The sequence below is a fragment of the Phaethon aethereus genome (genome assembly GCF_964289735.1).
Source record: "Phaethon aethereus genome assembly, chromosome: 3".
Classification (NCBI taxonomy): Eukaryota; Metazoa; Chordata; class Aves; order Phaethontiformes; family Phaethontidae; genus Phaethon; species Phaethon aethereus.
The window spans coordinates 107849823-107870010 of NC_138576.1; the positions used below are offsets into that span (position 1 = coordinate 107849823).

At 36.2% G+C, this 20188-nt stretch overlaps 1 protein-coding gene across 3 annotated transcripts in view; it reads right to left on the minus strand.

Moving 5' to 3' along the window:
* Positions 1 to 20188, minus strand: part of EPRS1 (glutamyl-prolyl-tRNA synthetase 1) — a gene marked incomplete at its 5' end in the record, with an annotated part of 41080 nt that overhangs the window by 14547 nt on the left and 6345 nt on the right. Inside the window, 18 exons of one of the 3 annotated variants that reach the window (XM_081998210.1) lie at positions 392 to 640; positions 1322 to 1552; positions 2415 to 2786; positions 2888 to 3005; positions 3606 to 3718; positions 4144 to 4351; positions 5085 to 5221; positions 6816 to 6926; positions 9318 to 9377; positions 9716 to 9800; positions 11299 to 11532; positions 12524 to 12695; positions 13065 to 13257; positions 13801 to 13927; positions 15253 to 15347; positions 15937 to 16076; positions 17242 to 17398; positions 19171 to 19270. In XM_081998210.1, coding sequence (XP_081854336.1) covers positions 392 to 640; positions 1322 to 1552; positions 2415 to 2786; positions 2888 to 3005; positions 3606 to 3718; positions 4144 to 4351; positions 5085 to 5221; positions 6816 to 6926; positions 9318 to 9377; positions 9716 to 9800; positions 11299 to 11532; positions 12524 to 12695; positions 13065 to 13257; positions 13801 to 13927; positions 15253 to 15347; positions 15937 to 16076; positions 17242 to 17398; positions 19171 to 19270 — 2902 coding nt within the window. The remainder of the gene's footprint in view (positions 1 to 391; positions 641 to 1321; positions 1553 to 2414; positions 2787 to 2887; positions 3006 to 3605; positions 3719 to 4143; positions 4352 to 5084; positions 5222 to 6815; positions 6927 to 9317; positions 9378 to 9715; positions 9801 to 11298; positions 11533 to 12523; positions 12696 to 13064; positions 13258 to 13800; positions 13928 to 15252; positions 15348 to 15936; positions 16077 to 17241; positions 17399 to 19170; positions 19271 to 20188) is intronic. The other 2 variants (XM_081998211.1, XM_081998212.1) reach the window with 2 other exon arrangements.

Genomic DNA, 20188 nt, shown 5'->3' on the forward strand with positions numbered 1-20188 from the left:
TCAAGTTTTGAAAAGTCTTGCTATTGTCGCAGTACACTAGATACTTGTATCTTCACTTGTCCGAAATCCAGCAAAAGTAAAAAACATTAAAAACTTCTGCAGGGTTAACACCTGCCTTGCTTGTGCCTCTTTATTTAGATGTGAGAGGTTAAGTTTGACCGTCCACCCCAGTCAAATTTAGAATTTCTATCTTGGAGTAGAGATAGAAGTCGAGTATTCATCAATCAGAGTAGTCTTGTGTGGCATTATGAGACCATGCAAGTTTGACAGCTAAGCTACAACTAGGACATAAGAGAGTTTACCACACCGATCATTACTTGGTGAAAGATTTCCCCCCAGTGGTAAAATGTGGTAAGAATTGCAATTGCTTACTCTCTATTTACTGTTATACCTTGGAAGCTTTCTCTGCTTTGAGTTTGCGTACCAATTCCCCTTGTTCAGCTACGTTATCATAAAGTGCTTTGCCATCCACTAAGCTACAGGGTGCCAAGTTACTGCAGCATACAGAAGATGGAAGTGTAGTAGAAGGTATACAAGGAGGACATGAAGGTGGATTTCCAGGCTTGTACTCTTGACCTGTCTTTTGTTTATATTCTGCTTTTAGATTTAAAAGAATTTTCACAGCCTCATCTATTTGTTCCTGAAGCAAGAAAGGAAAAAAGCAGTTGCAGATAAAGGTAGAAACAACACAGATGCAACACAATAGCTAAGATAGCATAGTCTTTACTAGAATAGCACTAACATAGCTGTTGTAATAAAACTTCCAGAGCTAACTTGTTAGTGTAAGTTGTCATTATTGAGTCCTGTGGTAAAACTTTTTAGTCAGAACACCTGAGTTGCATCACAAAGGACCTAATCAGGCAGTATATGTAAAGGCCGAATTCTGTGTCATGAAAGCTTCCCATTTAGGTGGCTTAGTTCCCTCCAGTTACAGCAGTCCATGACTTCGTATGCTGGGGAATGACAGCAAATACTCAGACTCTGAATAAAGAATGGTTACCTGGCCATTATCAAATGACTATCAAATTTAGTATTGTTTTTCTAGCTTTCAAGTTACAGTCCTTTTTTCAAGTTACTGCCTGTATTCTGCTTTACTTATCTTGTATTACCAAAAGAACTTCTTTATTTTCCAGGTTCTCCAGGCACTATCACACAACTCATGAAGTCAGCCATATCAGCTTAAGAGAATTTGGGAGAGCACTTCATGGAATTTGAAAGTACTTGCTTATATTTTGTTCCTCAAGTTGCACAAAACCTGTAATTAGGTTTTAGTCTAAACTTAAAATATCGTTCCACTCAGAAGTATTCACTGCTATTACACCTTTGAAGCTTTCTCTGATTTAAGTCTGCGGACCACTTCGCCTTGTTCAGCTACTTTGTTGTATAGAGATTTGCTGTCCACTGGACGTGGGGATGGAAGAGTAGAATCAGGAAAAGACTGAGGAGGGACAAAGACCACAGGTGGGCTTCCAGGTTTGTACTCCTGGCCTGTCTGTTGTTTATATTCTGCCTTTAGGGATAAAAGGACTTCCACAGCAGCACCTATCTCATCCTGAAAGAGAAAAGGAGGGGCAGAAAGAGGAAGGAACAAAGACATAGACATAAGACTCTGAAGTGCACCTTAAATACTTTTATGATAAGACCTGCAGTTCATGCACAGGTATTCCATCTTCTTAACTACTCAGCAGAGTTGTTCAGAGAAGTTTTCTCTACTGCTTTCCTACTTTAACAAAGTAACTCCTGTTAAGGGATATACAACCCTCATAGTCCTAAGTAAAATCATAACAATAAATTAATTTAGATCTTCCTATTTATTTAGATTTTATGGTGCCACCAAGACACTATTATGAATAGTATTCAAACACCATGCAAAGGATGTTATTTCCCATCTTTGCTCTGTATTAGAAAGACTGGAAAGAACACAGCTACTAGTAGCTATGTTTTTTATGCTCGGTTCCAGACAGGAAGGTATCTCAAAAATATCTGTAGTATTTGGATCTTTACTTTCTATGTTCCCTTCTGTTTTGGGGTTGCTAAATAGCAACAAGTCAATCCTATGAAGTCACATAATTTAACAATATTCAGTTAAATAAATAAATATTGCAGGGCGCTTTAACCCCAAGGACCAGATTTGGATACTTAATCAACTCATGCTGTGGGGTGAATCCTGTCCATGTTTCAGAACAGCAATCTAAGAAATACAGGAATTTACTTGCATCTTTATGAATATTAACACAAACTTTATCACACATATCTAGTTAACAGGTAAGTATTGGAAAACACAAGTCTTGACAGAACAGACCCCAGTCCAAATGATAATCACTATGAAAACACGTAACCATAAGCACCCATTCACCTCCACAGACAGGACAATGGGCTATGCAAACCCAAACAAAAAAATATTAATCAACCACCTTCGGTGCTTTCTCAGCTTTCAGTTTTCGGACCACTTCTCCTTGCTCTGCGACTTTATCATACAAAGCTTTACTGTCCAGGGTACCAGAGGTCTCAAGCTTTGCAGACTGTTCAGTTACAGATACTGGAGGATTTCCAGGCTTATACTCCTGGCCGGTCTTCTCTTTGTATTCTGCTTTCAAGGCCAGCAACTGTTTCACAGCTTTATCAATATCTTCCTTTGCTGCCTTCTTAGCTTTCAAGTCACGAACTATATCACCCTGTGCAGACACCCTGTTGTAAATGACCAGATGACCTTCAGATATAGTGCAGGTTGGAGCAGAGTTATCACCAACAAGTGGAGCAGATTTTCCTTTTACAGCTGAACTAGCCTTAAAAATAAAAAAAAGCCAAGTATTCAGCATGATAATCTTGTACAGTAATAGATGTACAGTAACACATTTTATGGCACTTCCCTTAAACACAAGTTTACCTCTTTCTTCGCAGTTTCAGCTTTGGTCTTCTCTTTTGACCCAGACGTTGGCATTTCCTTCGTGTGTCCATCAGGGATGTAAATCAAAATGCACGGGGCATCTTTACAGCTGTAAGGACTATAAAAGTATTTATAGAAAACAGAATAACAAAGGAAATACAAGATACATATGAAATGCTTATTGAAACAAATGTTCTACTCTTTCTATAAGATACTCTGGCAGAACTGCAAATTTATCTTTGTACACAACTGTAGTTACCCAAATTTACATAACTGGGGATCTGCATTGATTCCTGTTATGTATAAATTTTCTTTCTGTTATATTATGCTGAAATACAGTGTAATTTAGATGTTTGGTTACAACTGTTACAATTAAATAGTATGTGCACACTCTAATTGGGTATATGCCTGTTTTGTTCCTAACATTGTTCCTTAATTTATATACTTAGAATCACAAGGAAACCATGATCTTTTTTACTAAGTCCAAGTAAGTTGGGGTGCACCAAAAGTGCCATATCCTTGGCTTAGACAGTTTGAAGAGGTAGAAATGTACGAGCTAAAAGCCATTCCAGTCCACAAAAATAATCCACAGAAAGGTGATGGTAAAGGGGAAAATATTTGCAAACGATGTTACTCTTGTCATTGCATGTGTGAAAACATTAAAACACAGCAAGCTAAATTCTGTGCAGTCTGCTTAGGCCATTCCCAGGTAGCTTACCTCACTGGCTCATAGGGTTCATCACAAATAAAGAATCCTCTCCTCTGAAGTTGTATGATGTCCCCTTTTTTTAACTCCCTAAGGCAAGGATCACCCAACATCAGTTCTTCTTGCTATAAGTGTTAAAAGAAATCAGTCCAAATCTAACAGAGAGCAAGAAACAGTAAGAAATACAGTAGAGCTGTAGAAGGACAGTGATGATTTTTTGATTTTGGAAGTGTTGGAATGTTAGTTAATTCCAGGGGCAGCCGAACAAGTATTCAGAAGAAGGTACTGTATCGTAAGAATATATCAAGACAAAACCTCAAACTATTGGTCTCAAGTAACGCCTGAGAAAACACAAGTCAAATTTTAATTTTGTAATTCTAAGAGGTTAAATGGAAAACATGGAAACTAAATACACCAGCACATGATTTGCGTGCTTGACAAATGAAATCTTAAGATTAAAAAAAAAAGTAATGAGAAATAGTGATGGCAGAAAAACCCCACACCCAAACATTAAGCTATGTGGAATAAAGGAGAAAAAAAGATAACTTACCTTACTATTTCGGTTGATATATTGCTTGAAATCTTCATCTTTACCTAGAACTGGCTTAGTGATGAGATGCTCATAATTAACACAGACAGTTGGGATGAGTGGTGCACATGGAGTTTCTGCTAACCAAGTGATCTTAGTCGTTTTTTTGAAGTCCTTATTCTCTAAATTCAACTTGGCATTGATGGACACAATTTTTCCACTTGAATTTCTACAGGAAAACAGAAATTATAAGAGTAAAGCCTAAATTATTTATTCTCATTTGATACTACAGACCATCAATAGATTCACTGAAAAACAAGTTTTCAGAGTTCATTTTTGAAGTGTGGGTAATGTAGGAAATGAAAGAGTGTATTCACTCCTGTTGAAATTTTCCTTTAATTTCGATTTCTTAAATATCAAGAGACAGTAAAGAACATGGGAAGAAAATCTCTACATATTTGTGTTCTCTATCCCAGCTCACCCCATTCTGCCACTGTCTCAACACAAGCATTTCAAAGATACTCTGGTGACATTAATGGTTTCCTTCCCCACTGCAACAGTTTTGCAACTGAAACGGTGATAGGTTTAGTTTTTCAGTATGCAAAAGCAGTATTCGTTACAGGGTGAAAGTTGTTAAAATTCCAGGTCATTGTTTTTGTCTGAAAAAGCTGTTTCACAGTAGAAATATTACCACGGAAACATGAAGAATGCTGCATGAGAGGGACATGCAGTATCAGGACTGACTGGTGATTTCAGACCTGAATCTACAGTAAAATATGTCCTATACTAAAATGCAGTTTTGTGGCACATTTCAAAGTAAATATCTATATATATATAATCACAGAATGGACATACATGGACAACCATTAATATTTTACTGTTACAAGCCACCTATTTAAAAAAAAAAATCAACAAAAAGCTGAAAAGCAAAAATTAATTCCATCTCCCAGTAAACAGGTTACCTGTTTAATTTGGTGATGATAATATTGCCCCAATTTATGAATGTAACCACCTCTCCCTCTGTCAGGGTCTCTGCATCTGCACCCTCGATCAGGACTCTGGAGCCATACCACACAGGTTTCAACCCAACATCAGCATTCTGTGAATAATGATTTTAATTCCAAAGGAGAGACCGTTATTATATAAGTTGACTAAAGTTAATGCAGTGCCAAAACACTGCTTTATTTATGATAGAAAATAGAAAATAACAATAACACAAAGCTACAGTATTCTTCCACAACTCTCTCAGGTTTCTCGTTCAAAACTGTTGCATGTGTTCCTCTGACAGTACACTCAAAAAAAAATACTAACTCCAACATAACTGATAGCATACCCTGTTTCCTTAAGGTCCATATGTCTTTAAGATCTTACAGATAAAAACTATGTAAGTTTTTCTCAAGTTTCCATTTTGCTATGCAAATCCCCTTAAAAAATAATTGCATTACTCTCACTTTTGTTTTTTTATAGTTAATATGGAAACAAATACAGAGCTTCTCTCAGCTGCACAGATTTTCGGACAGAAATTGGAACTACGTTGCTTGTAACACTAAAAATACTCAGCTTTAAAGCATCTCAGTAATGGAGATAAACCTTTTTTTTTTTTTTTTTTTAAAGTCAGACAGCTGGGAGTTCAGACTTTTTCAACAGATCAGGGATTTGAAATTTGTTTCTTCTGGTCAGTATTTATTAAATTGTAGACTGGAGACTGCATTTTTAATATCAATGTTCTAATACACTGGCTTGCATCTGACTGAACTTCAGACTTTTTGACCCTTAACAGAATCACTATTCTCACTTGCATCTGCTAAACACCTGTTTCCTTGTTTATTTATCACTGGGAAAAGGGCAAACTAGATGTCCACCTCTCAGTTACAAGAAATGGCTACAAGAACACTCAGAGCAGCAAAATAAAAACAAATAAATGAACCAAAACCTCAACAATATTCACTTGTTTCTCAGTACAAGCGTGATATCTAAGGGATGCTTTCAGTGAAGCTTACTACAATTTGAGATTCCATGCTCAAAGGGAAAGCATCTTTCTTAATTGTAAGGCCAAAAAAGAATTGTGTCAGTAACACACTCCCCTTCTTAAGGGATTTTATTCTGTTTACTGGATACTAAGAGTATCAAATTAGCAAATTCTTAACTTTTGATAATAACTATTTGCTATCCGAATTTAAAAGTCATATTAAAAAATCCAGAGATTGGTAGAATTAACAGGTTAATACATCACTTCTCTACATCAGTCTAATTTTATAAACTATTTTCAAAGTCTCCTGCATTCCTCACTCTTATTGACAAGCAGTATTTCCTGTATTATACCCATAAAGCTTGAATAAAATTTTGTATTTAAACTCTGTGAAAGTTAGTATCAAATAATGATATAATCTCAGCATCACTCCATACTTGTAACATCTGGCCTCTTCTGAAAATTCCCAAAGAGACCTTTCAATGCACCATCTATATGCACTCTATATATTTACAAAAGCAGTTTCCTACATCCTCTTAACAGAACAAACACATTCAGTAGTTGCCCACTTTTTGACAATTCTGGGAAAAAAGTACACCTTGGTTTTATTTCATGCTGCCTGAGCAAGTTAAAAGCAGGACTCTCCTTGCTGACTGCTCCAAGCCAAGGTACTTCCAACTTACTGATCTGCAATACAGGAATATTAAGAGAGTAAAGCAAGAACCTTTGGATGTTTAGCCACTTCTTTCATCTCCTCTTGAGCTTCAGGAATATTTACTGGGACCACTGCATCTTTCAGTAAAGCAGTGTACCGAGGTGCTACTGGGTCTATAACCTACAGAAAACAAATGAGGGGAATCATGACTATACAATACTGACAGAGAAATAAGGTGTCATATAAAACAACCACCACCAAAAAGGAATATTAACTGGTATTCTTTATGTTACTGCATTTTTTTTAATGTTACTTCAATCCAAAGCTATAGAAAAGTGAGAAAACAGTGGTAATACTTCACAATTTATCATCTTTACTGAAATACTTTGAGTAAAAAATATGGATTGGGTACTACTGACACCAGAAGTAACCAAAATTTTGAGGTAATGACTCATAGGGAAGAGAGCAAAATGTACTTTGATACAGTTTTACTATGCACATAGGCTATTACATCTGGACCACTTTGTCTCTAGGTAGCTGAATTTAAAGTGATAATTTATCAGTGCTGTTTGTTCTTTTTCCAGCAGCAAAAGACTTGATCCTACAGTCATTTTCCAGGTCAGTACTCCATCAGAATCAGGGACAGACCTGGCTATAGAGGAAGCACCAATTAAGTCTGCAATTTTAATACAGACGCATTAGATACTATAATAAGGCAACACTATTAACATTGACTTCATCAGGATTTCTACAACATGAGTTTGGCAAGAAAAAGATACCATTAAAAAGTCTTCCTGCATTTTTATTGTCCATTTTCAAACTCAGCTGACGTAGATTTCCACAGCATTTTTCAAACCTGAAATACTGGTTTGTTAAACTGTTCAGAGCCACTTAAAAATAATGATTCAAATAAAACAGCTGTCCAGGTCCAAAAGGAATGTCAAAGATCTTCCAGTGAACTGGAAACTAACACATAGGAAAACACCTGCTTTTATTAATATAAAGTGACTTTTTTCCTCCTTAGTTTATTCCTGCTAAAGTGAAAAAATATACATCAATTTTAGAAAAAAACATTTAGCATCTAATTACGTGACATTAGCAAGCAAGGTGATATGATGATATATACTTTGAAGAAGTCACATATTTGTGATTTCATAATCACTCAAGTCAGACTCCTAAGTGCTAGACACACAATTTAAAAAAGAACTTGCGTATTTATCTCAAAATATAAGTGTATTATGTGATTTAATATCATAATTTTGATAACTAAATGACTGAATTTTACAGTGTTATTCAGGCCAGGCTGTTTATTTTACTCATTAAAACTCGCAATCCTTCCTCAGATGACAAGTGTTGAAAAGTCAGTATCATAATTACAGAATGACACATAAAGTAAGAGCTCTCACACTGATGAAGCCTTTGAGCTCAGAACTACCTGCATGCAACCAATTGTTTTTGCTCATATTGCAGATTGCAAACTATCTGCACAGACTCATGTAAATAAAATTGGCTAATAAATATGGTGCTGTCCAAGGAGTTGAGTCAGAGGTCTAAGAAACTCAGTTTAAAAAACAATTCAAAACGTGAGCCCTGACAGTCCCTTGTGGATTTTTCCCCAGAAGCCAATTCTTAGTCATAAATGTTTATGCAGCAACAGAAAGAACCAATTCACAAACCTTTGTGTATGTAGCAGACCAAATGCAAAATACATGAAGAAATACAAGACACATGCCAGACAAGCAAAAACTACTTAAATGAACAGATCTGGGTACTATCTAAGCAAAACCAAGCAGGAATCCCAATGCAAAATAACAGGTGTTTCCACAATCACACAAAATATGCAATCAGCATTATAACAATTCGCCTTATTATAGTGTCCAAGCATCCACTGCCAAAAAGCGACTAACCATGTCAAGATGCAATATTCCTTATTTGACATTCAGTCAGAAACATCAGCAGTGCTGGCTTTATCTACATAGGCAGTATACCCAGCGCGTTAGTGTCCTTTTGCCACAGAAAGGAAAAGCGGCCAACATGAATCAAATTGAGCAAGATTTGTGTTTATGTTAACAAATAAGCCAAACCAGAAATGGGCAGCCTTTTAAAACTAGGAATAATGCATTTTCAGTGGGTTTGTAGAGCTCCTGTTATATAAGCAAATGTGACTGTGCTATGAAGCTGCAAAATGATATCTTATGCTATGTATGCTTACAGCACTGTAAGCTATATGCTAAGGTAAAAAGCATTAAGTAATACCTTCTTACAGATAGCTCGCAGCTTGAAAGCAGAAAAATGAAATGCAGTTTTCATATCAGATTTTACAGCAAATATCATTATCTTTCCCCATACTACTAAGTAAGGCAAGTAAGTATTGGTATAGGTGAATCAATAGGATTAGTGCTAGTTCAGGTTAGAAAGGGGGGGACATTCCATTTTCCTGAAAGTGTGCCAAATGGTGCAACATATTGCAACTGCTACTTGCTGTGATAAGCACTCCAATGAACGCTGGATTCTCTACATATCCCATAAAAAGGGTATCAGGAGTAGCATCAAATTCAAGTAAGCACATACCTTTTTGTTAAAGGACCAAATTTTATCCCACTCCATATTTACGACAGATCGAGAGGAGCCCTAGAAAAAAAAACCAACATATTAATATAAATATTCTAGCTATTAGACCCATTTAAAACAAAGTCCTTTAAAGATTACAAACCCTCTACTGTTTGCATTCATCAAAACAGTTCAGAAAGGCATCTCGAGCTTGCAAAATAAACGCTTTTTAAAGGAAGAAACCTGCTACCCTGTTTTGCCAGGACCTACTCACAGGTGTCAATATTGTTGAAGCAGTACATATGAGAGCAGCAAACCTTTCAAAGAAACCTCACAGTGAAAAGTACTTCAACTGAAACTTTACAAGAACCTGTCCTTACCAAGTGAGATTCAAAGAATCTGAAGAAGAAAACACCCACCTGAGCAGCAATAAACTGTTTTAGCCCTTCAACTGTCATGCCTCTTCTTAGGACACCACGCACAGTGGGAAATCTTGGGTCATCCCTAGTAGAAAAAGATGTTTCATCAGTATCACACACTAAGTTCCACCCATGAACTCAGACTGATCAAAAACTTTACTAATACTGCCACACATAAAAGGCCCAGCTTCAGTGTATTTCGCTTGTGTGAATTAAGAGCTAGGTAAGAAGACCTAACTGAAAAGACTAAGCTCTTACCCATATAAAATGTTTGGTGCAGATTTTCTTCTATTTCACCCCAGGGAGGGTGCCCATCTCTTGGTGAAGTGGCTCTTCTCCTATATCTACTCAATCTCAAGCCCCTCAAAAGCTGGCAAGGCACAAGTTATGTCCCTATCTCATTATTTCCTTTCTAACAGCACCTGAATAAATGGAACCTGAAACAACAGTGCTTTATTCTTTCTTGCTCAAGAGAAACCAGAAAGAGATGAGTGACAATGACAATGTTATGTCTCAATGACATAAGCGATAGAATTCTATGGCTTTATTCTCTTATGCAAGAAATGAAAAGGCCTAATCTGAAATGTAAAATATATGTTGGTGGGAATACAAATCAAACCTTGCTGAGGACCTAACAGGGAGGCTTAGGGAAGACCAGCTACACCTTTAGGAGGGAAGAAAGAAAGAAAAAAAAAAAAGATAATTTTTAAAAAAACTAAATTAAAATGCTGGATCTAGCAGAGTAGCCCTATGCATAATCTAGGAATCTAGGCTTCCAACACAATTGAAAAGTAAAACCACTGACAACAAAAAAAAGCACACTTGGCACACCTAAGTAAGACAACCAGGCAGCCTAGGAACTTGTGTAAAATGATGCTCCCATAGGCTGAGCACAGAATCGCCTGAAACCAGCCCAGGAAAAACACTACAAACAGTTGTCTGACTTTGCATTATCCGTGGATTTCTTCACACTCCTGTACTATGAGGAGAGGACTTCAGATGGTGTGCTCCCACAGTTAGCCCATTGCGGGAACAAAGAAAGAAGGAGCCTCTGTACCCTCTGAACCGCTTGCAGATCACCCCCTACGCTCTGAACTGCTTGTGGCTCACCCTTTCTAGGAAAACGTGTAGGCTGTGAGGCCACCAAGCACTGTCTGCAGAAATCCAGTTAACATGAAAAAAAGAACAGAAAGAAAGAGAGGGCAGGCAGGAGGGAACTAGGATGGATTTGACTAGATGGATAGGACCAGAAGTTCTTCAATTCAGGCTCCCTTCTGGCATTGCTCAGGAATGTATCCGATGACTCAGAGTGGAAAACGTCTAAGTAGCACCCACAGCAAGAGCCAGAGTCCAAAAATAAGCTACCTCACGTTTGTTACAGGATATGAATATGTATGTACACATAGAGTAGTAAATAGGCACATTGTGCATGCAGAAGCCACTGTAATTAATCTATGTTCTTAAATTTTGTTTAAATATTCGTTCATGCTGCTTTGATGTCTAAACACCGTCCAAAAACAGAATGTGTGCATCCATCACAAGTATCTTAAGGAACAATGCTGAAATACAACCACATAACATACCATCCATCCACAAGCCCTTCATTGACAAACCATGTAAGCTTTCTCTTAGAGAGCACAGTGTTGTTGAGGTTTAGCCGGCTATACTCCCATATATATGGTTTCCTTATGCCCAGTGCCTCAATGATCCAGTAAAATTGTTCGTCTCTGTCATGGTATTCAGTTGTTCTCAATGCATGTGTGACACCTTCAATACTGTCAACAATGGGGCAGGCAAAGTCATATGTGGGATAAACCCTGAGAATAAAGACCTCCAATTAGCAGGGCAGAAGAACAAAACATTCTTCTCACATGTAAACATTTACACTAAGCATAATTTATATTTATACATTATAAATGTTTATAATCTATGATCATAAAAACTTTCAGATCAAGACTAAAATAGCACATAGAGAACAAATTGTCCATAAAAAGATCCAGAGGGCAATACATTTTTAAAACAAAGAAAACCTTCAAGAAATTAATTGATCATAGCCTCAATATTCAAGACTAAAAAAAAAAAAATTCTACACTGCTACTGTTCTTTTAAAACACATTAAATGCTAACTTACAGGGGGTTTTTTTCCTTAAAGATTAAAAAGAATCATTAGTTGACTGAATAATGTGCAAAGCTTTCATGTTTAAAAACAAGCCCCTACCCACAGACATAGTTTTACTATTACACACATATTAAATCAATGTTTCCAAAAAGGGAGTTGTATAGCTAGAAACAGAGGTTTCAAATAAGCACTGAACCATAGCCTGGAACAACTGGGTAGGCTTCGTCAATGCACAATGTAGTAATTCTTCATTCTGCACAAAGACAGCAGTTGCTGTGAAAATGAGCATCCACTCAGGTAAGTAGCTCAAGGATGTTTTGCAGCAATATAAAATTGCAGCAATGTAAGATTGCCATGGTTCTGTTTAAGCACCAAGAGCTAAAGCAAACAGCTTTCTTGTCCAAGATACAGCCTTTAAGTCTTACTTCATCTTTTGACTCAGAGCTCTTCACTGACATACAATGTATTTATGGACCAAAACTGAAATAATATTCACTGCTGACCATAATGGCTAACTCACAGGTTTTAAAAGTAATTTGCAGAAGTTTCAGAAACTTGGGACACTCATTACATATTCTGACTGAAAATTGCTAGCAGGTTCCAAGTATTAAAAGAAGGTTACTAAGCAATGGAAAATGCCCTGAAAAGAGCAAAAAGCACAAGGCCACACAGGGAGGAAGTGAACATACTTGTAGGTACTTCCAGTACGTGGGTGAGGCTGGTTTTTACAACGATAAAGAGTTGGATCCCTCATACATCCATTGTTACTACTCATATCTATTTTTGCTCGTAGACAACAAGTTTGTCCATATTCTGTTCCCTTTTTCATTTCTTCCCACATTTGTAGATTTTTATTAACACCTAAGAATAATAAAAGCAAATCACTTTTGAAGCTATTATGAAGTCGATACAGAACCACATTTTATTACTGCAGTAACAAAAAGCAACATCACCTCCCTCTTTAGACACTGCAATTCATTAAAAAAAATCAAAATGTAAAATGTGTGAAAAAGTGGTAATGAATGGTAATGAATTCATACATACACAAGTTTACTACACCTCTCTAAATGTACACTTATTCCAGCCTTGCAGAACAAAGCACTAGACACTTCCTATAAGGACCTTAGAGATATGCAATTAGTCATCTCACCCACCTTTGTTAATAAAAAACAAGTTTTGATGCCAAATTAAAAAGACAAGAAAGCAAGACGGAAGCTTAAAATTTCTTACAGTTATTTCTGTGTTTAGATTCCATTCTTTGTTCACGCTCTGCTTTCATTTGTTCTGCAGGCGTATCATCCACATATGCTTTCCCTTCTTGAATAAGCTTCTCAGCATATTTCATTATTGTTTCAAAGTGATCTGAGGTATACGTAAATTGATCTGGTTTGATGTGCAGCATTGCAACATCCTCAAGAATAACCTGCAAAGTGTGAAATTGTAATATTCAGGAAAGCTAGTTTTCTTAAACCTCTATCCTCTTTGTGCCAGATGTGGTGTTTTTAATAGTCCATTGTCTGGGAAGGATAAGCCATAAGAATAATACAACACACATGAAAGCAAAGGCAGGTACTTAACATTAATCCACAGCCTATAATTATATGAGATCAGGCTCAGACAACTTCAAGAAAGAGGCAGGACAAGAAAAGGAGATGAAAGCTGAAACAAATTACTTGTTAGGGACTAAGTAGTATTTATACAATGAAAACAAGTGTATTACAGGAGTTGCGCATCTACATACTGCAAAATAAACATTGGAGAAATGGAAGAAATAAAATACCAGTAGAAGGGCTTTAGGCTTTTTAAGGTAAAGATGATGGAAATTTCTTCCAAGCATAAGACTTAAGCGTAATACTGATACTGTAAAAATCCAGTGCAAAAAAAAAGGATGCAAGAACAGATCTGCATGTCATTTACCTTTGAATTAGCTATACAGTGAAAGGACTTCCCTGCTCTCTTATCATACCTTTTCAAAGTCTTCTTTCTCTTTTTCTGGATTTGTGTCATCAAATCTCATTATAAGTTTTCCTTTAAAGTTAACTTGGTAGTGCTGATTTAGCAGGGCAGCTTTGGCATGACCGATGTGCAGATATCTAAAAAGGAAATAAAAATAAAACTATACACCAGCACTACTTCAGCTAGACTTTTTGTTTTGTGAGGAAAGGAGAAAGAATGGAAAGCAATATCTAAGTCCAAAAAAAAAAACCAATCCAACCCAGGATATTTACTGAAATACTGTACATTTATGAAAGTATATTATGTTTTTTTCTACCATAAATGTATCAGTTAACTTAAAAATACCTAAGTCTGTAAATCAGTGTGTCACTATGTATATAAAGATAGGACTGCAACTATCTCCAGTTTTACAGACTAACTTAAACCAACTGTTGATGATACTCAGTAGTAGCTACCACATAATCTGAACCTTCCACATTCAGAAGAGTGGAATTTTCTGAAATGGTGGTTACTGTATATTTTTAACATAAGCTAAAAGGCTACTGTCAATTTAAACTAAATATAAAAAACCCAAATCCACAAAATGAAAATCACTTTAAAAAAACTTTGAAAATATGTCTCCCTAAAGAAGAGTGTTTTAAGTAAAACACCAGAATTAAGACACTAAAAGGTACTAAAGTAATGTGAAAACAATCTATGTTATACACATACATGCACATAATACATAACATGATATTTGAGCAACAGCTTATACTGGACTAATAAGAGTACGAAACACTACTACGGAAGTCACATGATGCTGAACAGCCAGTTTAATGAAGAAATGCAATCATAGAAATTTTACAGCTTATCAGGCAATTCTAAAAGGAAACAGAAAATTAAAAGGTGTCTGAAAATTGTATTTATCACACTGGCTTATCACATCTCCACTGTATGGTCTTTAAGGAGTTTGTGTTTTGGGACTACATAGAATGTGAACCCCTGGGCAGAAGGCCTCCATTATACATCTGGTGTCAAGCTCCCCAAAGGGAGGCTATCCCATACATCTTTCCCATCTCAAATCTAAGCTTCCTTGAGAAGCACTGTGAGTCATTTCAGCCAACTCATAGAGACTGTATTTACACGTCATAGCTCCTGTCAGTGCACACATCTCCTTTATCCATGCAAATGCCATCCTTTTGCTTCTCCTCATCCTACTGCTGAGCAGCACCATGTCACACCTGATGGCAACTAACTTCCCTCTTCCAAGTTCAGGCAACACCGCAATGAGGTATAGAGAAGAAGTAAACATACAGCTCTAACATAGATAGGAACAAAGCTTTAAATTCTCTTTTGGCTTAAAAGTTTTGTCTGTTAAACTGATTAACACCCTCACCAAAGTACACTTTTTTTCTTTTTACTTCTTTTTTTTTTTGAAGAAAAAACACAAATAGAACTTTCTCAAAATATTTATGTTTCTTACCCACTTGCTTCAGGAGGAAACCTCACAATGACCTTTCCCACCTCTGCACCAGGAAGTTCAACAAACTTCCCAACATCTGCTTTCTTTTCTGTTGCCTTAAAAATTAACAGAGACATAATTACAGATCGCATTAGTTGTGTAATCAGATATAAAACTCTAGATATAGCTTCTGCTCCAAGGTCTCCTTTCAAATCAGACACAAAGAGCAGCCATATCGGACAGCAAATTCACTTCTTCACAACTTGCACATTATTCATAGTACATCAAAACAAGATTAATTCTGGAGTTTTAAGTTATTTAGAAAACACTTGCTAGCCAAGTTTTTACATCTCAGTGTTCTTAACCTGCATGTGATTAACAAGTTCAATCAACCAAAGACTGCAATCTTTGTAGGTCTATCAGGATTATCAAAATCCTCTTTAGAAAAAGCAAACAATGTATCTAAAGAGCAGTGCTGATTAAGAGGTGTCATTTTTATATGCTTCCCTTTAAGTCCTGGACTATACCACTCATGCCTAAAGTGACAGCTTTATTTTTAAACAAGGGTTTACAAAAATTTAATGTACTGTACAATTGATTCCTTTTAACTTTTAATTACCTAACTTAAAAAAATAAATAAATTTGTCTTACGGTGTATTCACAAAAAAAAACGTACTCGCTCCAGAGGATCTGAGTAAATCTTACCATTTTAATCTTTGGTGTATCAGAAGCCCACTTGGCTCCTACTGACTGAAAAGCATGCTGTGCCTCAAGAAAGCCATACCATCGCTTTGCATGGACAGGAGCTTTGTTTTGCTGTAATTGCTCTTGCCACAGGTTATTATCTGTTAGAAAACAAATCATTTTTCAAGCTATTATAAAAACTGAATTATTAACAAGAGCAATTTTAAAGACAAAAAATTATTATGATTTTTAAAAATCTACTTATGGGCTCTTCTGAAAAGACATTTAGCCATGGGGACACAAGTAATTCTAAAGGAAATTAAATAAACAAACTCCCTCCAAACCCAAAGCATACTGAATTCTTTCTTGGATTCATCAAAGCAGAAGTGGGGAAGGGGGAAAGTACTGGGGAACATATATTTTCTGCATACATCTATCACCCACCTCAAAATTAATAACAACATTTTTCTCAAGATTGAAATATAGGATATCCCTTTGGTGTGTACACTATCAGAAGTGAAGCATGTATCAATACTACCCTTAATTTTTGAGGGACTGTATTCCCACAATCTACTTTTCAAGGAACACATCTTCACTAGAAAGATTCTGATGGGGAAAAGAGAAATAAAAAATGAAAGAAGTACACTCCTTTCAGATTTCTCTCAAAAGCAGAAACTTTGAAAAAATACTGAAAGATGTTAGCCTTTAATCTTGAATATGTATTTTACTTGCAAGACTAATTTGGTCATACCGAATGGTAGATCGACACTTATCAACTTTAGACATATATCTAAGAGAATATAAAAACCAAACCCATAAAAACAGTTCATCAAATCTTCTTCTAACCTGTGAAGGGTATTCCATAGGGTAACATATAGCTTTTTTAATAATTCAAACTAAAGACCAAAGAAATTTCCTTTACTAAGATAATGTCATTGAAAAGTCTGTGTATAAAATTTTACTCTGTATTACAAAATAATTTAAATATTTAATCCAAAATTTTGGGCCACAGCAAATTTTCATATTTAGGAAACAGATGATAAAAAGACACTCTTACACTTTACACAAAAGTAGTTTAAAAAATTCCTATCTTTAATTACATCCTACAATTTTCCACATATAACAACAATTTTAAAAAATTCTAGGGTTTCCTAAGCTACACTATTCCCATCACTAGCAATGCACAGGCTAAAGCAGTATGCAGAATAGTATACAGTCTGGCATACAGCTAAGAGTCACTACAAGCATCCACAAAAAAAAGGAAATTGGAGGACTCCTGGTATGCACTGTTTGCAAGCCAATGAAAGCAAGAACATATACTGATACCTTTAAGTACAGCCCAGACACACAAGTCTGCGAGACTCAGAGAGTTTCCAACCAAGTACGTTCTCAGAGACAGACAGTGGTTGAGCTCTTGGACTGCTGAAATAAACTGGCTGGCAGCAGATAACTTTGTAGCACTAAACTCCAGCCAATGGTCAATCTAGTTTTAAGGGATAAAAAGGTAGTCAAAGTTACTAAAAGAATGAGAAAGAAGCTTGTTAAAAATCTGGAGTAATAAATATCCACTTAAAAGCTGAACAGAAAATATTAACTGGAATAATAGCATTAAATATATTAGACAATAAATCACAATATATGCTCAAAGAACATTTAAAATAAAATATACTGAAATTTTCACCCAGAACTATACTAAATTATTAAATTTAATTTCTTCCTTCAGGATGTATTCAACCTGCTGAAAATACCGACTTTACTGAAGATATTCCCATTGGTAAAAATAATAAGCAATTCTTAGGTATTTACTTATCACACACAGTATATAATTGTCATTATCGTTCAACTATTTAGATATCACATTTGTGACCTATTTAATCTTTCTGGTACTGCTACTGGACAAGTATACCATTTTCCCCTCTGTCCCTATCTTCTCTGCCTCATCTCCTTTTAGATTGGAAGAAATCAAATCCCTCCCCCAGCTCATTTCCCTCCCCCCTCTCCTGCAAAACCGTCTCCTCCTATAAAAGGAAATATATCTTGGTACATAAATTAAAAAAAAAATAAAGAATCAGAGTCTTGGTTAATAATGTAGCCCTGTCCACAAATTGAATCTCTCAACCCTGTAGGAGACTAAGTCTCTCTTCTAGTCCTCTGTCCCTACTTCATGTGCAAGTGTTCTGTAAGCTGCATTAGGAATCCTTCCAATATTTCAGCCAACGTGGCAGGCGCAGATGTAATTACACTACCACAGAATTCTGTTCAGTCATTTGCAGTTATGCTCCAAAATATTTGCACGACAGATGTAGCTGTCACTGTACTTCTCCAAATACAACTTTATTTTTGAAAGATGCAGAAGTGAAAAGAAGTGTTTTATCAGAAATACCAATCATGAAAGTGTGTTTGCAGAGGTTTCTGGGCTTAACTTAAAAACAAGGTCTTTGGCCAGAAAGCTTAAACAGTCACAAGATAACCTACAACTTTTTTAATGCCTTACAAGCAATATACTAAGACAATACTTCCCTTGAGACCTGCAATAAGGGCTGAAAATGATTATTACTAGCTTCAAATACTTGTAGAAGAGAGTTGAATCAAGTCCTTCAGTTCCCTCAAATTTCAGCAGAAGTAAATTTCAATTTGGCTATTAGTTTCAGCCACCAACTTAAAATTCAGCATGATTATACTGAGCTAGACTCAGGAAGAATTACTTCTCATTTCATATCATATCCACAGTTCCTAATAACTTTTTGTAATCTGTGTAAGCAAGGAAGACCAAAAAAGTTCCCTCTGACACAAAAATTCTGGTGTCCTTATGGCACCACTAAGGAAAGCATTATGGAATACAGGACTTTGCACGAGGGAACAGTCCATCTATGCTGCAATGTCTCGCCACATTTCTCTGAATGAAATCGGGGTCAGGGTTTTGTCCACCATATACAACAAAAACTAATTCAGTATTTCAATGTCATACAGTGTTCCTTGATGTTACACTACAGTGTTACAAGGTAGCAATTGATTGCAATGGAGCTGAGGATAGTGAAGAGGGAAAATTCCAGGTATCACCTTCCAACCTGAATTATCTTGTATTAGGGAGCTGTCAGGTTAGGACTTGCTGTTGCAGGGGTGGGAAAGGGAAACCCTTTCAAAGCTCAGATTTGAAACAAAAACCAAAAAAGATAAAAAACCTTTGTCCGCAGGCCAAAAGAGAGGAGAGAAAGAAAAGAGAAAGGAAAAAAAAGAGGCAAAATTCCTTCTCACCTCAGTGTGTTCCAACAGATTTGAACCATACAACCCAGCAGAACCAGCAACTCTAGCCAGATAACGAGCTATTGAATTCACATCGGTAAATGAAACATGCCTAAAAAAAGAAAGAGGCACGATAAAGGTATATTAAATATCTACCTCCAGTTCAATTTTAATTGTACACACATACTTGAAACATGTAAAGCAAACGTAAAATAATTTCTGGGTGAACCAACAGATACCAGGTCACCAGACTAAAAAAGAAGTTATCAGTCCTTGCTTTTCTACCACCAGATGGAACAATAAGCTTCTAAACATGAAACAACTTTGTTTAGATAGACAGAAATCAAGAAAATAAAACTCTGATTATTCTTTCAAAGAATAAAACTCTCTCTCCACATCTGACAGAACACACAAGTATAACTTAAGCTATATATTTTCCAGAATATAAGGAGTTAAATCAACCTTTGTTTCCTTTTCATACAACAAGGATGACTTTGAAGAGGATTTCTAGAGAATCTGCAGGGCAATCAAGCAGTCTCCACCATGGTTTTAAGGGCTAGCATCAGAGGAAAAAAAATTGTTCATTTGTTACTCACTTTACTCAGTTCACATTTCACAGAGACTATGCCCTGTTGAACAAACTTGGCTGCCTGTATTTCTGGTTTTTACCCAGTCTTCTCCAGATGAAAGACTAATTTGGATTTTCCCATTCTGCTGTTGAAAATTCTCAATAGATCTGGAGGTGAAAAGCTCTCCAAAGAGCATACTTCTGTGTTTAATCTCTCTTTTCCACCTTACATACAGTATTACAAAATCATAGAATCATAGAACAGCAGGTTAGAAGGGACCTCAAGCTGCATACTGTCAGAAATTTAGCTTCAAATTAATCTAAGATAAATGTGAACATTAATATTAAAGAGCTTTGGAAGAAAGATGCATCACAACCATCAATTCTCGAGGTAATAGTCATCTCCACAGTTCCACATAGGTGTAGATTACAAAATTAGAGTTCCAATTGCTTCTAAACAAT